The sequence below is a fragment of the Epinephelus lanceolatus genome, chromosome 17 (genome assembly GCF_041903045.1).
Source record: "Epinephelus lanceolatus isolate andai-2023 chromosome 17, ASM4190304v1, whole genome shotgun sequence".
Lineage (NCBI taxonomy): Eukaryota > Metazoa > Chordata > Actinopteri > Perciformes > Serranidae > Epinephelus > Epinephelus lanceolatus.
This window is the reverse complement of record NC_135750.1, coordinates 26,471,290-26,490,300: the sequence shown is the minus strand read 5'-3', so window position 1 is coordinate 26,490,300 and position 19,011 is coordinate 26,471,290. Positions and strand designations below refer to the sequence as shown.

General features: G+C 41.1%; 2 protein-coding genes across 3 annotated transcripts; one reads left to right on the top strand and one right to left on the bottom strand.

Annotated features, from left to right (window-relative positions):
* Window positions 1–14,604, top strand: oit3 (oncoprotein induced transcript 3). The gene is made up of 9 exons (XM_033614081.2): window positions 1–130; window positions 6,105–6,479; window positions 6,594–6,704; window positions 9,250–9,372; window positions 9,494–9,616; window positions 11,377–11,537; window positions 11,734–12,146; window positions 13,131–13,230; window positions 13,397–14,604. The coding sequence occupies exons 1-9, from the start codon at window positions 73–75 to the stop codon at window positions 13,553–13,555; spliced, it is 1,623 nt and encodes a 540-aa protein (XP_033469972.1). The 5' UTR covers window positions 1–72; the 3' UTR covers window positions 13,556–14,604.
* On the bottom strand, window positions 13,616–16,606 carry pla2g12b (phospholipase A2, group XIIB). Of its 2 annotated transcripts, none has more exons than XM_033614082.2 (4): window positions 15,894–16,606; window positions 15,289–15,377; window positions 15,008–15,173; window positions 13,616–14,907 (listed from the first exon to the last, which is right to left on the bottom strand). In XM_033614082.2, the coding sequence occupies exons 1-4, from the start codon at window positions 16,489–16,491 to the stop codon at window positions 14,789–14,791; spliced, it is 972 nt and encodes a 323-aa protein (XP_033469973.1). In that variant the 5' UTR covers window positions 16,492–16,606; the 3' UTR covers window positions 13,616–14,788. The 2 variants fall into 2 exon arrangements, with proteins under 2 accessions (XP_033469973.1, XP_033469974.1); XM_033614083.2 differs by having other exon boundaries at window positions 15,301–15,377.
* Window positions 16,607–19,011: the final 2,405 nt, after the last annotated feature.

Below are 19,011 nucleotides of genomic sequence, written 5' to 3'. Positions count from 1 at the left end.
CTTCCCCGAAGGATGAACCAGAAGAGCCACATACACGTACACACTCAGGCCTGAACACTAAGAAAACACATCATGATTTTTTGGGTGATTGCCAGTCTGCTGCTGGAGGTTGTTGCGGTTGCCGGTGTAGGTGAGTGTGACATTTCATGTTTTCATTCTAAACAAGCTGGTATGTCCTTTATTATCATAGCAGTCAAATCTGCCTGTTAACGGTGCTTGTTTTTAATATAGATTAAAGGATAAGGCTGACATGATTCAACATATTTCTAATTGTCAACGAATCTCATGAAAAGACCAAAACCAAAAATGTGTTGGTCCGTCTCCCAACACTTTTGGACTTACGTAACCGATTTGTTACACTCAGCCCCAAGTCTATTTATTTCTTCTGAAGATGTAAGTCCTGACAAATGGACCACAAGTAGCAAATGTCTAGTGAATGTCACTTTAATCGGGGTAAACTGTGCATTTCGGGACGAGGGAATACGTTTTGCGGAGGACATATATGACACAGGGGGTTTATGGGAATTCTAAGCGTCCGACACTTAAAGGTACAGTGTGTAGGATTTCAGGGACACGTTGGCTGAAATGGAATATAGTATAATAAATATGTTTCATTCAAAGTATGATCACTTGAAAATAAGAATTGTTGTGTTTTCGTTACCTTAAAATGAGCCATTTATATCTACATAGCGACAAAAAGCATGGATACCAAGAGGCGAAGCTCAATAGAACGCCCCATAGCAACAGACTCGCCCATGGTTTCGTCCTACCGCCGCCATATTGGACTGTCAGCAGACCACAGCAGACCCGCTTGCATACCAAAACACACAGACAAACTGAAGTATATCGCTATTAATTATGCTTACAATGATACTCACCTCGTGATAGCTTGGTCACAGCTGCTTTTTCACGTTTTTGTAAAGCAAAATATAGACTTTAAAAAAAACAAAACGAAGAAAAACGGCCTAGATGGCATCTCTACATATTACATCCACTTATGAGAAGATTAACTTAATTACTCAATCTACCAAAATAAAAAAAAATCAAAAAAAAAAATCAATATTTTAACTAGAAACATTAATGGCTTAAAATATAGGCTATTTTAATATGATATATTTTAATGCTAAAGCAGTAATCAGTTCTGATATAAATGGTCCAAGAGGCCATATATATATATATATATATATATATATATATATATATATATATATGTATATATATATATATATATATATATATCTATATATGTATATATATATATATATATATGTATATATGTATATATATATATATATGTATATATATATATATATAGATATATATATATATATGTATATATATATATATGTATATATGTATATATATATATATATATGTATATATATATATATATATAGATATATATATATATATGTATATATATATATATATAGATATATATATATACATATATATATATATACAGTACAGGCCAAAAGTTTGGACACACCTTCTCATTCAATGCGTTTTCTTTATTTTCATGACTATTTACGTTGTAGATTCTCACTGAAGGCATCAAAACTATGAATGAACACATGTGGAGTTATGTACTTAACAAAAAAAGGTGAAATAACTGAAAACATGTTTTATATTCTAGTTTCTTCAAAATAGCCACCCTTTGCTCTGATTACTGCTTTGCACACTCTTGGCATTCTCTCAATGAGCTTCAAGAGGTAGTCACCTGAAATGGTTTTCCAACAGTCTTGAAGGAGTTCCCAGAGGTGTTTAGCACTTGTTGGCCCCTTTGCCTTCACTCTGCGGTCCAGCTCACCCCAAACCATCTCGATTGGGTTCAGGTCCGGTGACTGTGGAGGCCAGGTCATCTGCCGCAGCACTCCATCACTCTCTTTCTTGGTCAAATAGCCCTTACACAGCCTGGAGGTGTGTTTGGGGTCATTGTCCTGTTGAAAAATAAATGATCGTCCAACTAAACGCAAACCGGATGGGATGGCATGTCGCTGCAGGATGCTGTGGTAGCCATGCTGGTTCAGTGTGCCTTCAATTTTGAATAAATCCCCAACAGTGTCACCAGCAAAACACCCCCACACCATCACACCTCCTCCTCCATGCTTCACAGTGGGAACCAGGCATGTGGAATCCATCCGTTCACCTTTTCTGCGTCTCACAAAGACACGGCGGTTGGAACCAAAGATCTCAAATTTGGACTCATCAGACCAAAGCACAGATTTCCACTGGTCTAATGTCCATTCCTTGTGTTTCTTGGCCCAAACAAATCTCTTCTGCTTGTTGCCTCTCCTTAGCAGTGGTTTCCTAGCAGCTATTTGACCATGAAGGCCTGATTGGCGCAGTCTCCTCTTAACAGTTGTTCTAGAGATGGGTCTGCTGCTAGAACTCTGTGTGGCATTCATCTGGTCTCTGATCTGAGCTGCTGTTAACTTGCCATTTCTGAGGCTGGTGACTCGGATGAACTTATCCTCAGAAGCAGAGGTGACTCTTGGTCTTCCTTTCCTGGGTCGGTCCTCATGTGTGCCAGTTTCGTTGTAGCGCTTGATGGTTTTTGCGACTCCACTTGGGGACACATTTAAAGTTTTTGCAATTTTCCGGACTGACTGACCTTCATTTCTTAAAGTAATGATGGCCACTCGTTTTTCTTTAGTTAGCTGATTGGTTCTTGCCATAATATGAATTTTAACAGTTGTCCAATAGGGCTGTCGGCTGTGTATTAACCTGACTTCTGCACAACACAACTGATGGTCCCAACCCCATTGATAAAGCAAGAAATTCCACTAATTAACCCTGATAAGGCACACCTGTGAAGTGGAAACCATTTCAGGTGACTACCTCTTGAAGCTCATCGAGAGAATGCCAAGAGTGTGCAAAGCAGTAATCAGAGCAAAGGGTGGCTATTTTGAAGAAACTAGAATATAAAACATGTTTTCAGTTATTTCACCTTTTTTTGTTAAGTACATAACTCCACATGTGTTCATTCATAGTTTTGATGCCTTCAGTGAGAATCTACAATGTAAATAGTCATGAAAATAAAGAAAACGCATTGAATGAGAAGGTGTGTCCAAACTTTTGACCTGTACTGTGTATATATATATATATATATATATATATATATATATATATATATATATATATATATTGGTAGATTGGCTTATAGGGTGATTTTGAAGGAGTAATTAAGTTAATCTTCTATAAGTGTTATCTTCCCTCCAAAACTGGCATATTAAATGGATATTAAAACACTTTAAAATTTACACCTCAGGAGTTCTTACCTGTCAGGATCCTTCAGGAAACGGTGGAAGGCCAGGTGCGGGGTGTTCCACTGATAGTTGTTGCAGTTTATTGCACTACACTGTTTTCTTTTACTTTTTTTCTCCTCTCTCCTTGACATCTTGCATGTTGTTTGGGCACAAAAGTCCAAGCTCAACAGTCCAAAATGGCGTTAGCGCCCCTAGTGGCTGTTGGCAGAAATTCAACGGAGCTTCGTCTCTTGGTATCCATGCTCTTTGATAGCGAGTGGGTCCTCATGTACGCAGATCGCCATGTTGTGCCGCCATGTTTCTATGGTAGCCCAGAATGGACAAACCAAACACTGGCTCTAGATAAGGCCATTCACATTTTTGTGTCTTCGTTGGCAACTGTACTTAGCTGACCTTCGGCGATGAGAGCATCGGAGGAGCACTGATTTTTTTTAATGTGAAACTGGTTTATTCCATGTTTTACCGGTTTAAATCACCGGGTCCAATTAATTAGGAGAGGACGAGTCCTCTGTAGATAGTTCAGCTTACGGTAGGAACCTTTTGAATGTCTGGCTCAGAAATAAGGTGAGCACACATTAAGTTATTAGTGAAAATGGGTGAGCACACAAGAACAGCTGCTTGGCTAGAACAGCATAGGAGAAACATTGATTTGTGATGTGAAACTGCTTTATTCAGTGTTTTTACCAGTTTTATTGCTTATTTTAGAGAGGAAGAGACCTCTGTGGATAATTAGCCTCCCCTCTGACCAATGAAAAATTATGACTGGGAGATGTTTCAGCTGGTTGCAATCTGCAAATCTCACCACTAGATGCCACTAAATCCCCCTAAATCTTACACACTGCTCCTGTAATTTCATGCATACTAGTGAAATGTTCTGCATTTTTGCCTTTTCTGCCTCAAATTATGGTGGAAATGTCTTTAATTTGGTCAAAAATAAAAGTCCTCTACTATTTTCGTGTTTTCACTGGGGGAGGAGAAATGCACATCTGCATATTTAGGGAGACTTATCCCCTGCCCCCCCCCCCCTGAAAAATCTATGCCTATGTTTCACGGTGACTATTTTCAGCAGAGCATTAACACACCTTTGGTGCTCTAGTCAATAAATACAGCAGCGGGTTGGTGTACTAGGAATTTCTAATGAAGCGAGGTGTTGTCCAGTGCAGCCGTGTGGCTCATTGATGTGTTTTTGATGGCTTTTGGGGGTCTGTGGCACAGAGGGATAATATATGTCAGGCGCTGGCCACACAAGGAGGGCAGGTGTTAGTAGGATGAATTTATTGTTAGTTTTAGTCTTTTCATGGGATCTGTAAACACAGAGAAAAATAATAGCGTATTGCCGGATTTATGCTTAAACAAAAAATATTAATTGCAAAAACTAATAAGGTTGGACACTGTTTACTCTGGGTCTTCATCTTCATCTGTGCAGAGGCTAGAATCTGACTTGGGTTAGGCTTGGCTCCACGTTCCCTTAATAGCCATATTAAGTTATTCAAGCCCCATCTGGAAGATTTAACGCTCCCATTAGCATACACCCGCATGAGTCAGCTATGTCCTCTGCCCCTTCTGTGCTGCCCGAGCTGGAACACAGTTGGTCAGTCGTACATCTCCAAAACTGGTCGTTTATGTTGTCAGTGGGCCCAGGCCGTGGATTGATCCCTCTGCTTTTATTGGAGCAGTGGGTCGTGACAAGATGGACTGTCTATTAGTGGATGAAGGGAGAAAATGATATGTGTGGTGACATCATTTAGCGTCAGAACATTAGTCCCATCTCACACAGCTATGTTGACATAGCTTCCAGGAACTAAAGCGTCAGTTAGTTCATTTTTTTCTTAGCATAATGTGGTGTTTGTGTGTTTTTATGTTTACTTGTGAAAGCAGATATTAGGGAAAAGATTAGTTACTATAAACCTCCATTAAATATCACACAGAAAGCGTAAACATGGATATTTTATGTAGAGCAATCCAACTAAATGGAAAGCCTGAGGGTTTGGTTATAATGCTAGTTACTGCTCCAGTTGAGTGCAATGTGCTGGTGTCAGCTGTCATGTTTCTTGGCTCCTGGCCTGTCACTGAAGATGCTTTACTGTCAGGCTGATGAGCCTCCCGCTGTTTCCTCATCCCTGCTGATTCTCAGTGATTAACACTTACTCTTGCTCACTTTGCCTGATCCCATCATCCCACATGTATTCTTCTTTTCCCTTTGTTTTATGACTGCAACTTAATTACACTGTTGAGAGGGCATGAGGAGAGCGAGAGGCTATTGATTGTTTTTGCTGCACTTTGTTTACTCTGCTCGTTTAGTTGTTCTCCTGATTCTGCAAAGCTGACCAGAGTGAAAAGAGTCGCCACTGACAGGACTGGATAAAGAGCTCTTTGTGGATGGCTTGTTGGCTTTAGGTTCAATTAGAATTGACTCTGTGTTACAGTTTATCTTGGTGGTCCAAAGGTCTGTTTCATGGTTGCAAGTTTGCTCAAGTGACCACAGAACATGGGGCGGCATAAAAGATATACTGCTTGTCTATGGATGGAGCAGAAATTTGAAGCTTTCTAAAGGGTCACTTCACCAAAATTACAAAAAGCATGTGGCATGTAGTGGCATCTAGCCAGGCAGGTAGTTTCTGAATTTCTTCTGCACTATTTTCTACTGAGAGCTACTGTATTTCCAGAATGGCCTGTGGACTACAAATTAATGTAGCTCAAAATGGATATGCTTAAGTAAAATATAGTACTTGTCCAACCAACCTCTCTGGCTCATCCTTCTTATCTCAAAAAACATTTCCATCATTTTTTTTTCAAGCATACGCACCTAAGTTTTGCTCATCTTTTCCACCTCAGCCCTGGACCCATGCTCTGCCTACATCAGCCTGAATGAACCCTGGAGGAACACAGACTACCACGTCAACCAGTCATCTGGTGTCCCCCTGTGCGACAGCCACATGTCTGGAGAATGGTACCGCTTCACTGGCATGGCCGGGGATGCCATGCCCACTTTCTGCGTCTCTGAGAATCACTGTGGCACCCATGCTCCCATCTGGCTCAACGGCAGCCACCCTCAGCCCCACGAAGGCATCATCACCCTGCCCGTGTGTGCCAGCTTCAATGACAACTGCTGCCAGTGGAATGGCACTGTAGACGTGAAGGCCTGTACTGGAGGATACTTTGTCTATCGCCTGCCCAGACCCTCAGTCTGCTTCCATGTTTACTGTGGCCGTGAGTGAGCGTGTGTGATATATAAAAATCCAATTATTTTACTGAGTTAATTTTCATTTTCTAATCTATTGTCTCTTTAATTTGTTTCTTTCTGTTTGTGTGTGTGTTGCAAAGATTTCTATGATATCTGTGATGAGGTGGACTGTCTAGGTCCCAGATGTCCCGAGTCTGACTGTCGCTGTGCACCTGGAACTGTCCTGGGACCAGACAGACAAACATGCCTGGGTAAGACAGACAGACAGGGAGGGAGGAAGAGAGGGGACAGATAAGTTGTGTAGCAGACATGGAAGACGGATAGGCTGGAAATGGTTTCTGAGAAACAATTACAGGGGAAATCAATCAGACTGGCTTTGCAGTATGTTCAGCCATTGTTCAGATGAATACAATCATATGTCTGGATAAGCTGTTCTTATTTAAATGTTTACTTGACAATAGGATATCCATGATATTGGGCAGAGCCTGCAAACACCACAAAAACCAATAGAGTCAAGTGGTTTGTTTCCCTTTCATAATGAGAATTTAATATTATGAAACATTTTAATAACTGTAATTATTTGTCCTCAGAAATGCTTCACATTCATCCATGCTGACAGGGATATAATTTCAGTTTCATGAGTGTGAAAGTTAAACACTGACCGTAAAAAGTAGTTTGTCAGAAATCATTTTAATCAAAGGTCCACTTACATTAAATTTTTTGTTATTGTTATTGCACAAGTACCAGTGCAATTAATTGCAGTTTAGCATCTAACCAGACTGTGCAAACAGCAGCAAGTGGCATATAGATGAAGACAACATGTCAATTAACATTTTCAAATATAATTTGCCTCATGTCTGGACTGTTCTCAAGCTTTAGATAGCTTTATGGGGTGTCCCATTTCACATCTCCATTATTTAGAAGTCCTAACAAACATGTTCAACCCTCAGAAGTATGAATGGGTGCTGAATCCTCAATGAAAAATGTAAAAATGTATACACAAGGGACAGCACTCCAATTATAATGTTTATTGCCACATGAACGTTTCGGGTGAAACCCTTCCTCAGCGTTATTTATCATGAATTGTACTTATTCTTTATCTGTTTTTGTGAATAAATTATGTAAATGTATGTATAAAAAGTACAAATAGCTTTAAATGTGTCTGCATCTCATAGTCTTCGTCAGCAGATGGAGTTTGTTTAACTAGGCAAACTCCATTTGCTAAATTTAATGTCTTGACCCAGCTGGCATTGGACATCAATATGACGTCAGAAATACGTACCATATGGCTCTTACACTGGACAGACGTTAAATTTGGTTGGAATGAAAATTAAGTTGATGATATTTTAAATGTCTGACAACGTTGGAATTTCACGCTGTGTGACATTATGCAGTAGCTGGGTTTTGCTTTCCACACCTTACGTCTAAATGTCATTATTTCACGTCAAGATGATGTTAGCATGTTTTGAAGATGTTGGATTTTTGTTTCTTAACAACACAACTTAAAACCAACAAAATGTCATTGTCATCTGTTGTCGATATTCTACACTGTACTGACATTAAATTTTGGTAAACCGCCATTACAACCTAAATTCAACGAAATATCAATGTGTAAAATTGCAAATTTAAACCAACAACCCAGTGCCCCATTTTCCCAATGTATCTCATTAGCTATTACCTTTGGCTAACGATATTAGGACATAGGAATACTTTGCACATCTATTTCCAAACAGGTGTGTAGGAGGGGGGGCAAGTAGATAAACTCCCACACACTCACTCCCTGATGGAGGTCTAGTCACCCAAAGGTTGTAGCATTAAAATCATTATTTTTGCAAGTTAGACAGTGTGCGGGAGTTTTTTCTACAGGCTAACTATTTTAACCATTTTCCTTTGTCTTTAAGCTAACGTTAACGCTTTCAAATGTTTAGCTGCTACTCAAGCTAGCTGTAAGTTATCAACTTCTCTGCTCGCTTGCTAACTAGTTTTCAAACACTCTTAAGCGTGTAATTGCTTTAAAATGTTACAGCTGACTTTATATGTGGATATATTCTTTAAATCAGATTGTAAATTCTATTTTATCAACGAAGTTACTCCACAAACTACGCATGGTTGGGAAACACTGCCCTACTGTAGCACGGTCCTGTGACTGCTGCCAAAGCCATTTTCTGTAGTTTCTATGACCTGTAGGATTTGTGTTTAAATGTTACAATTCCATATTTATAAAGTTAATTCTAGTTTTATATATTCTAAATGATAAGATGAATCATAAATTAGGAAGGATGGGTGCAAAGCCTGATGAAGGAAGCAGGGATAGAGACAGACTGAAATATTGTTTTTTGCATTTGCTGACTCTCCTAAAGGTGGAGGTGTGTATGTGTATGTGTGTGTATGTGTAAGTGGTACACTGGATAGTACACCTAATGATGGGTGACAGGCATGCAGTGGGAACCTAGCCGGCCTGAAAACTCCTATTATCTCATTATTCACCCATCAACCAAATCTGCCTTTTGCTGTCTCAGAAATGACTTCTTCATTCCTCCATCCTCGCCTCACTCCCTTGCACTCTCACTTTAGTCCCTCCTTTTATTTCACCCATCATTATTTTTTTTACCAGTCCTCAGTATTATAAACGCAGTTTTAAAGTCCTTTAAAGCCAATTTATCATTTTCCTCCCAGGAACAGTGAGTGAATTGCCTTGAGGTGATAAACTCCACCCATCTGCTACTCAGTCGATTAAAACAGGACTTGTCTGATAATAATATCTGACCCAGCTGTGGTGTGTGTCCCAATGTTCAGATGTGAATGAATGTGAGAAGGGCAACGGTGGCTGTGCAGAGGTGTGTGTGAATACCAAAGGCTCCAGACGCTGTGAGTGTGGGCCAGGCCGTGTGCTGGACAAGGATGGACGCAACTGCAGAGGTACATCCATGTTCTGATGTGCCTGTAACACACACATGTCAAGGTTTTACAGAGACATTTAAACCAGGAACACCAAACAGTGTTCTTAACCTTTTCCTTCTCTCTGTGTCGCCGCATGCAGAGATAGCAGGCTGTCATGTTAACAATGGAGGCTGCAGCCATGGCTGTTCCTCACTGCTGGACTCCTATCAGTGCCACTGTCCCAGAGGGCTGGAGCTGGGAGAGGACAAACACACATGTCAGGGTGTGTATCTGTGTGTGTGTGTGTGTGTGTGTGAGAGAGAGAAAGGTAGATATCAAAGTTAGCTAATCAATCAGACAGTAAGGCAAGCTGACACAGAGATGCATGCCTACATTAATCTGAAAAGATGTTATAGATAGCACAAGTTTGACCAAAATGCATTTTCTCAGGCCGTAACTGAATTTATATCATTTCAGCGCAGGGTTATTTATCAGCAGTGTAAAATTATCTACAGATCTTTGGTTTGGCAAAAAGGGATGTTGGTTTCAGACCATTTACCTCAGTGTCTCTTTTGACAGTAGAGGAAAGCTAATGATTGCTTTTGCTGGGGCTTTATCTGCAGATTATCTTCTGAATAACTGGTAACAGTTAAAATATTAGGAAGAATCAGTCCGAGTCCAAGGTGACATCCTCATATCGCATGTTCTTTCCAATCAACAGTCTGAAGGCCAAAGATTTTTTTTAAATTACCTGCTAAAGCACACAAGGCAGCTACAGTATGCTCCACAAAATCTTCCACAGGCTACAAAAATATGTTTATAAAAATCTGAGGATCATTTGGCAGAAGGACCTAGGGTGTGATCTGAGCGATGCAGAAAAGGTTATAAGTACCATCAAATACGGGGAAATATATAAAGGAGGCTAGGGGGAAATGTTGTCAGTATGAATTTATACATATGTTTATTTTGCTCCATCTAAACTCTATGGGATGGGCTTGCTGACAAATCATTTATCTGGAAATGCCAGATAGAAACAGAAACATTAGTACATTCAATTTGAGAGTAGAAACTTGTTCACCCATTTTAGGAAGGAGAACTGAAATACATAGGGAAGTGGTTTAATGGTACCTTCTTCTCCTTCTACTTCTTCTGGCATATGTCCTTAGACCATCAGCTCTGTTGAGGCAAGCCAGTCCAGTGTTTCATCATCCAGGTCAATTAGACCACGATCGCCATTTGGTGGCCAGTGTTTTGGGCAGCTGGTTATTATGTGTTCCACAGATTGTAGTGGATCTCCGCAGTCACAGTAGGTACTGTCCATGAGACTGCATTTTTGCATTGCTGCCCCAAAGTATCCTACGCCTGCCCTTAGGCGATTGAGGGTTGTTCATTGCTTTCGGGGCAGGTGCTAGCTGGGAACATCTGTAGGGTCCTCAATGTAGCGCAGGAGCCTGACACTACCTGTATCACCAAGACTATGCCTACTGGGGCATCAAACAGATTTCCCTAATATATCAAAATATGACTTTGCAGTGAAGATAGGGGTTGTCGTGGCTGTCCAAGTGATCTTTAGATTACAGAGAGGTACATCCTCCCCAGATCTTCAAAAATGTATGGAATATAAATGGTACAATATGAACAGATCTTAGCTAGGGTCAGTGACAAAGGTGAGAACAAGGACACTGTGATGATCTGATTGCATTGCTATAATTGCTAAATGCTTGTTTTGGTTGTTCTAAATATCTAAACATTTATCACAGGTCTTTGGATATTGTGTAACTAAAGGGAATAATAGTGTCTGTTTGCGTATATCTAAATAAAAACTGTTAAATTTAGGGGTGTAACCATCTATTATTTTCATGATCAACTCATTAATGTTGATTACTTTCCCAGTTATCTACCTCTCTTTATGTATGTCTTTATGCACTTAGCAAGCCAACAGATTGTGCGGTATATTTTCATCTCTTTGTCGTTGTATTTATGCACCGTTTTATTTTATGGGACCATACTGACATGTCATATCTTTGCCTCCGTGTTCCGCAGTGCCAGTCCAGTGTGATTCCAGCTCTATTGTTGTGTCAGTTCCTAAGGACCTTGTTGGAGGACTGGAGCTCTCCCTGTCGAACTCGTCTTGTCGAGGTGTCTCAAATGGCACACACATCAACCTCCGCTTCAGCCTCAAGACCTGCGGCACAGTGGTGGAGGTCAGAGGTCATTGGGTTTAAATACTTAGACTGAATGTGCACAGGGTTTAGTCTCCAGGGTTAGGGACTGGTGACATATTTGATTATTATGTCAGTATATTAAAGAGCCATGCTTTAAAAGTGAGGTGTGCGAGGTTGTCACTGACTGAAAAAGCTATTACTGTAAAGCGCTTTTAAACTGAATGTTGACCCCCAGGTGACAGAGGACAAGATTGTTGGGACCAACCTGGTGACAGGCCTCCCTAGGAGCAGCCCGGGCAGCAGCAAGGACGTGATAGTCCGCACCAGCAAGTTAGTGCTCCCAGTCACCTGCGAGTTCCCCAGGGAGTACCAAGTGTCGGACGGATACCAGGCGAGTCAGCGCAGCTCAGCCCTCGAGCTGGCAGGCCACAGCGAGGGAGTCTTCCCTTTCTACCTGGAGCTCTTCAAGAGCGCAGAGTTCTCTGAGCCCTACCGCACCCCACCCCAGCTCCGCCTGCATGATTCCCTCTTCTTCGGGGTGGAGCCAAAAGAGAGAGTGGAGGGCCTTTCTTCAATGGTGGAGAGCTGCTTCGCCACACCAGGGCCCAAAGCTGACCAGGCCCTTAAGTATTACCTCATCAAAGACGGGTGAATAGTGTGGTACTTTGATCAGTTTTAATGCTACATCTTGTACTGCCTTGCACAGCACATTAATTGCAAAGGCCTTGAACCAGAAAATAGCACTGCTGGAGGAGTATATCCATTACTTTTTAAATGAATAGGTTTCTGTTTTGCTACCCTCTAATGCGAAAAGATATGATAAAGATTCAAGCTATTCCCAGTTCATGATCGCTTTCTACCAGGAAAATACAAATAACAGGTTTGTTTATAGTCGTGGGTGGAGGATTTCACCCACTGTGGCTGACTAAAAAGTGGTATTTATAGAAAACTTTACACATATTCAAGAGGAAGTCATGACCAAGTGAGCAAAGAAACTGCGTGGTACTGTACATGCATGGATACCAGAAGTAATAAAGAAACTATTTTTTTGTCATTTGGGTTAACTGACTCTTTAAAGGGTCTTGCTCATGCACACAATGAAAACTGAAGAGCTCTGTCTTTTTAATATTGCCTCACTCATACCAAAAATGCCTTTGGTTCCTGTGACTTTATTAGGTCCCATAATAAACGTCAACAGGATCAGACCCAGCCGCTGTGTTTCCACAAAGCCTTACTGTAGCATCAGCTGCTGCACGGTTATAGGACAGGAAATCTCCACTCAAAGAAATGTCAAATAAAAAATGCCACTGGCCTCGTCCATGTGATTAATGCGGAAAGAAAACAAGAATATTTTAAGCAGAAAAATCGAAACAAAGAACAGCCTTTTTATCTGGGGAACGCTCCCTTTTGGCAAACCATTTCTCTGCTAAATCCAGAGAGAGATTTTCTTTTGCTACTCCATGGACACCAGCAGAGCAGAGCTGTAATCTGTTTTCATGATTTCCTATTAAAAATACAACAGTGTTTCGGGGCCTTGGGGCAGCTAGACATGATAAATTGGCTTGTTAGAAACATATATGGATCATTGAGTACTGTGTTAAGCCTCTACTTTTCCTTTGGCTTCTTATTCAGGTGTATCTCAGATGAAACAGTCACACAGTACTCATCAAAGGACCAGCTCTCCAAGCACTACCAGGTCCCCGTCTTCAAGTTCATTGGCAAGGACAACAGAGTGAGTAAAAAAAAAAAAGCATGCTGGGAGCCAGCTGGCAAGTGTGTGGGCTTATGCCTATGTAGCATAAAGGCTGTATTCATAGCCTGAAGCAGCAGCATCCTTACACTGTGGAGGTATTCGTCTCTATCTGTACTCAAAACAAACCTGTCTCCTCTGTTTACAGCAAGTGTTCCTCCACTGCCAGGTGTTGGTGTGCAGCGCAGGAGACTCCCACTGCGCTCAGCATTGTCAAGGACGCGTCCGCAGAGAGGTTCGGACCAGTGAACCTCAGGTGCAGCACACACTGAGTGAAGGCCCCATCTACATCCTGCCTGAGCTGTGATGCTAACATAAAGCCATCATTTCATACACCATGAGAGCATGACTACAGCAAAATTACAACTGTGGAGTAACAGTTAGATTACAGGAGAGTAATCAGTTTATTTGGTATTTAAAAGTCCCTCATATACACATATATACATGCAGATGCACAGTATATACAGTCTTCCATGTTCCTATGTAAGTCCCAGTGTCAGTCACAGTGCTGCAGATCACTTGAAGTCTGCTTAACACATCCAAGCTTGTGTGTTTCATCGCCACTTTGCCTGGCAGCACAACTTCCTGACATTACAGTGAATGACATTTCTATTAGAAATCATTCAGAGGGGCCACAGTTCATTTGTAACAACTACAGCATGAAGGATGTTTTTCTAGGTCACACTTCCAGGCATTTCTCAAGCCTGATTACAGCTTAAAGATTTAGTGGATTTAAAGAAGTGGTTTATATTTCAAACCATCACCGACTTGAAAAATACATGTGGAGCACCCATAGATGTGTTCTGACTCATTTGCTCAGTATAATCGATGGCTCGGGGAGGATGTCACGCATCCCAGTGTGGTGGAAAAGAGATATCAGTGTGCCGTGCCCCGGAAATTATGCATACGCTTCATCACTGACAATTATTCTACAGTTAATCACGTCAGTTTGACTGCAATTAGCCATGTATTCATTCTTAAAAAACAACAAATACTGGCAAATAACTTAGATCAAACATTAACATAGTATGTTTAACAGGCATTAGATTTACACGACACTGACTTAAGGTTTGAGCCGACCATCTTGATAAATAGCACAAAACAAATCATGTGCACCATAGTAATTAAACTGTGTCTCTCTATCTAAAGGAAATTAATCCAGCTGCAATCTCCTTCCCATCAGGCACTTTGTTTGGAGTCATAGTAATTTATGGTAATGGAGTCATAGAGGCCTAAAAATTGCCTAAAATGAAATGGAGAGTAAAACATGCATAAGCAGTTAATTAAGATTCTGAAAGTCAGATTCAGATACTTAATATTTGTCAGTACTGCCTATGAATAAAACCTGAGAAACTGTTCATTTGCATTCCCCACTGATGTTTTCTTTTCTTTTTTAACTCCCAGGCTGTGAATCTTGAGTGGGCTCTTGTGAAGTTAACTCCGTCTTGACATAAAGCCTATAAATACACAGTATAATATATATAAATACTCATGACTCTGTCTGTGAACGATTTGGGGAGTTTGTCCTCAGTGTCCTGTGTCACAGTTCATCCCTCTCCTCTCCCTCGCAGACACACGCTGCCCTCTGGCTGTTCATGTAAGGCCTACAACCAAGGGTCCCCACTGTGCTGTGGAGAGCGTCGGCCATAGATTCACAGGCTAGGGAGAAAAGATAGAGAAACAGAGAATATATATGAGATGTTCCTGGTGGTCACATTCAGACCACCCTATATATTGTAAATATCAGCAAATATCTCACCTTGAACTTTCGACACAAAGCCCAGACTCTTCTTAAGGTCGGAGCAGATGCCATACAGACATGTGCGAAACTTTGCGTCGCAGTCGTTCTTGCTTGTGCCACAAGTGTCATAGCACATGTCAAGCTGGTTACAGCACTTTGTCATAGCAGGGATCCCCAGGTCAAGCTGTTAAAAGAACAAATTGTGTCAGCGCAGTTTGCTAATACTAGCATTCAAGCTGTTATTATTTGGCCTTAATGATATAGTTCTGGGCTGTTGGTGCTATAAACAGGTCACCTACAGCAGCATTCACCTGGAATCCCACCAAAGAGGAGCTGCAGCCGTTGGGCTCTGGGAGCTGGTAGCCTGGACGAGGTTGAGGGAGTTCTCCTATAAAAACAGATGAGCTCCATTTAATTTTCAAACTGAAATGAAGGCACATTAAAAAACTGATGTCATCATGTGCTCCCAATCAAGTTTCTACAGTATATCTCTGTTCTTGGGTGTGTGTTGTTGTACAGATTAGATGTAACTTCTACTTGAGAACATCTGTATTGATTGCGTAACTGTAGGTACATCACCTCTTAGACTGATAACCAGAATGTATTCAGGTTTCATTATCAGCGCGCTGATGGCCTAGCATGTTGTAAATCAGTAGCTGATAAACAGACAGCAGGGGGATTGATTTGAGACTTAAAGTGTGCTACCAAAACAATTACATAATAACAGATGGAATATTGGATGTGGACAGCATAATAATAATTTGGAAATTGACTGTAGACAAGATGCACTGATTGACATCTTGGCTTTAAGCAACAACTCTGACTAGCTAAGGTTCCACCTCCAGCTACTGAAGGACTTGTGGCTCTCAATAACTTCACATTAATTAAAGAGATTCCCTCTTACCATATCGGCAGCGGTACTGACATACACCATTGTGCCCTCCTGCCAGCTCCACCAGGGAGTCAAAGTATCCGTTCATGGTCTGGAAAGTGCTTCTAATTGAGTTAAGGCTCCAGCTGTTATCGTCCTCCTGTGCCAAGGGTTTGTTCGGGGACTGGTTCATCTGGACTGGCCTGATGTCATTGTCCTCAGATGATGAAGGCTGCTCTTGGGCGACAGCTTCACCAGTAAGAGCTTCCATACCGGGGGCGTCTCCAGCAGGCCCGTCACTGTCTGTCCCTTGCTTTTCCGCTGTTGCACCATCTGCCACGGGGACATCCACTTCAGGTTTGTCAGCTGCTGGGTTATCTGCTGCAAATATTTTAGCCAGTAGATTGTCACCAAAAATGGAATTAGCAGCAGGTTCCTCAGCGGCAGGTGAGTGTGTCTCGACAGGAGCTACACCTTCTTCACCTGCTTCTACCGAGGCAGCTGCTACACCACCTTCAGTGACAACAGCTGGCTCCTCATCCTCACTTGCTTGATCCTGGTAGTGGCCTATAGTGGCACACATGCCTGTGGACACACAGAGGAGGAGCAGGGCCACAGTCCGAAGCAGCATGGTGTTGAACTGGTGACAATCCAAGAAGAGGAAGCTCTCCACAAGGTGAGGTGTTGCTTACAGGGTGAGAAGAGCTTAGACAGTGAGGGACAAAAACACACTCTGTTCCTGCTGCCTCTGCTAGCCAGACTTTGACCTATGATTAGGTCCCAGCAGACAGCAAGGCACTCTATCATGTTGGGGGCAAAGGTCACCCCATATCAATCCAAAGAGAGCCTCTTTATTTCCTCTAATCCTCTCATTCAGTGATTCTTAAACACATCAAATGAGTAATTTCATCACAGTTTTACCCACAAAGCTATAATTGGATTTTTATGACTCAAAAGTTTACATGGAACTTGAGCCTGGAGGAAAAACCTCTGCGTATTCTCTTTAACACTCGACACATCTAATGCTGGCATTTCAGCTTGTGACCTTTATCTAGACATCACAAACTTCAAGCCATCTTCTCTGTTTTGATAAAGGTCACAGTCTGACACTTCAGCTCTGAATAAGTACAGAGACAAACATTATCTTCTACATTCGGCATGTCTCTGCTGCCCTCTGGTGTTTGAACAGTAATTTGCTCCCAATGCTGTGGAAATGGGTCTTTTGACCTTTGCAGTGTCCCTGTCCAACAACAGAGGTCTGTTTTATGGTATCAGTTGTGCATTATGTTAGGGGGGGTTAAGTTTTTTCTTCCTATGCTTGAATCAGGCTCTACAAATAAATACTTGTCTCCTGCAGCCAGAAACAAGAGAGGGACTGGTTATCCTCCTAATCCTCTGTGCTTTCACGGTCAAGCACAGCTTCATACAGAATAAATCAGAAAAAGATGGCTGTGACAATAACCAGGCCTTTTTCCTACTTTGAAAGAGTTCTCTTCTCAATCCATTAACATTCAAGCAGCTTCAGGCTGTACATACACAGCTTATTTGATTTCTACCATAAGGTTGAAGTTGTTCATATTAACAAATACTAATTGGACTGCCCTGGGCCACAGAGCAACATATGTGAAGTGTCAAATTCACTGCTGTTCTTTAACTGTTGGACAACTGGAATCTGTAAACCCAAATTCAATTACTCAAAACTGCACTCAAGTGCACTCTTGAGGCACTTGTACTAGTTGTACTTCAGTGTTTTCATTTTCTGCCATTTTTACTTCTACGTTACATTTCAGAGGCAAATATTGCACTTTTTGATCCACTACGATGATTTGACAGATACAGTACTAGTAGAATTATATAAGTATAAAACTAGTTAATATACGTATAAATTAAGGTTTTACGCACATGCTCATCTTTTAAATGGAGAGTACATATTATAGATTAAGCCAACAATATTAAGTAGCCAATTGTAGCTTTTCTTCAACCAAATTCAACATCAAAATACTCCTAAAATGTTGCATCAGTAACAATAAAATAGTAAAATATACATTATAAAACACAATTATAAAACAGTTAATATTTATGTACTTTTACTTAAGTGAGAATGCAGAATTTATAATGGAGTATTTGTACATTGTGTTATTGCTTGTTTGCTCACACTGGTGGTAGTTTTAAGCTGTGATCTAGAGCAGTATTGCTGGCAAAGACATTTTTTATATGTATTAAACCGAAGGGCAGTGACAAATATAATTAAGGTGCCTGCTGGTCCAAGACGTGACGCTATTAAATAGGTATTCCTTTATTTTACAGCACTTTTAAAACATCCATCTCAAAAACTGATCCTCTGGTTTACTTGCTAATGAAACTATTCACTACCCGTATCTCTTAATGTCTCTCATCCCATGACATCTTGGTGGTAAAACAGAAAGCAAGCATAAGTTAGAAAGAATCACAAGTCTCCTTGACACCACGCTGATGTTGTTTCCCAGAGTAAAAAACATGATCCACCATCACACAGCAGGACATGCATTAAAATCTGTAATACTTAAAAAAATGATGACGTGGAAGGAAAAAGGTCAAACTCCCCTGCCTTTTTGGTGTTCTTCAGACGGTCATTTGAGGCTATCAGTTTCATTATCTCTGTCTGGAAGCAAGCAGGAAAAAAAGCAAAATGAAAACTGCAGCCATGTGCATTTTCAGCAATCCTGCTTTGATTTTACTTCTCAAAGAGTGCAAAGGCAAAACTGTTGCTCAATATGATGTAAAAGCTAAGCTGTGTTGTCCATAAACTTGTGAGGAGAAGCACTGAGTGGCAGAGTTTATAGTTGATCTCTAAGCACCTGTAGATCTTTGATGCTGTTTTCAGTGGCCACAGTTTCAACAGTGGACACCGGCCTCTCCTAAAATTTCCTCCTTCACCTACTGGATCTCCCTTCACATGTTCAACACCCGATGGACACTTTTGGTGCAGCGGACGGCAGTTTTTTTTATCCTGCATCCCTGACAGAGATGTATCTGTCCAAACAGAGAAGAGCATAGCATAAATCTCTACTCGAACCCTGCAGGCATTATAAAATCATAGCTGACTCACTGAAACTACAAAACCCTCTTTATGCCTGATGGCATGACAAAGTGATTATTTGTTCAGTCTATC

Coding starts and splice junctions, on each gene's coding strand:
- oit3 (XM_033614081.2), top strand. CDS start 73: ATGATTTTTTGGGTGATTGCCAGTCTGCTGCTGGAGGTTGTTGCGGTT. Junction 6,705..9,249: donor AGACAGACAAACATGCCTGG/GTAAGACAGACA, acceptor CCCAATGTTCAG/ATGTGAATGAATGTGAGAAG. Junction 9,373..9,493: donor GGATGGACGCAACTGCAGAG/GTACATCCATGT, acceptor CGCCGCATGCAG/AGATAGCAGGCTGTCATGTT.
- pla2g12b (XM_033614082.2), bottom strand. CDS start 16,491: ATGCTGCTTCGGACTGTGGCCCTGCTCCTCCTCTGTGTGTCCACAGGC. Junction 15,378..15,893: donor TCAGTACCGCTGCCGATATG/GTAAGAGGGAAT, acceptor CTGTTTTTATAG/GAGAACTCCCTCAACCTCGT. Junction 15,174..15,288: donor GATTCCAGGTGAATGCTGCT/GTAGGTGACCTG, acceptor TTCTTTTAACAG/CTTGACCTGGGGATCCCTGC.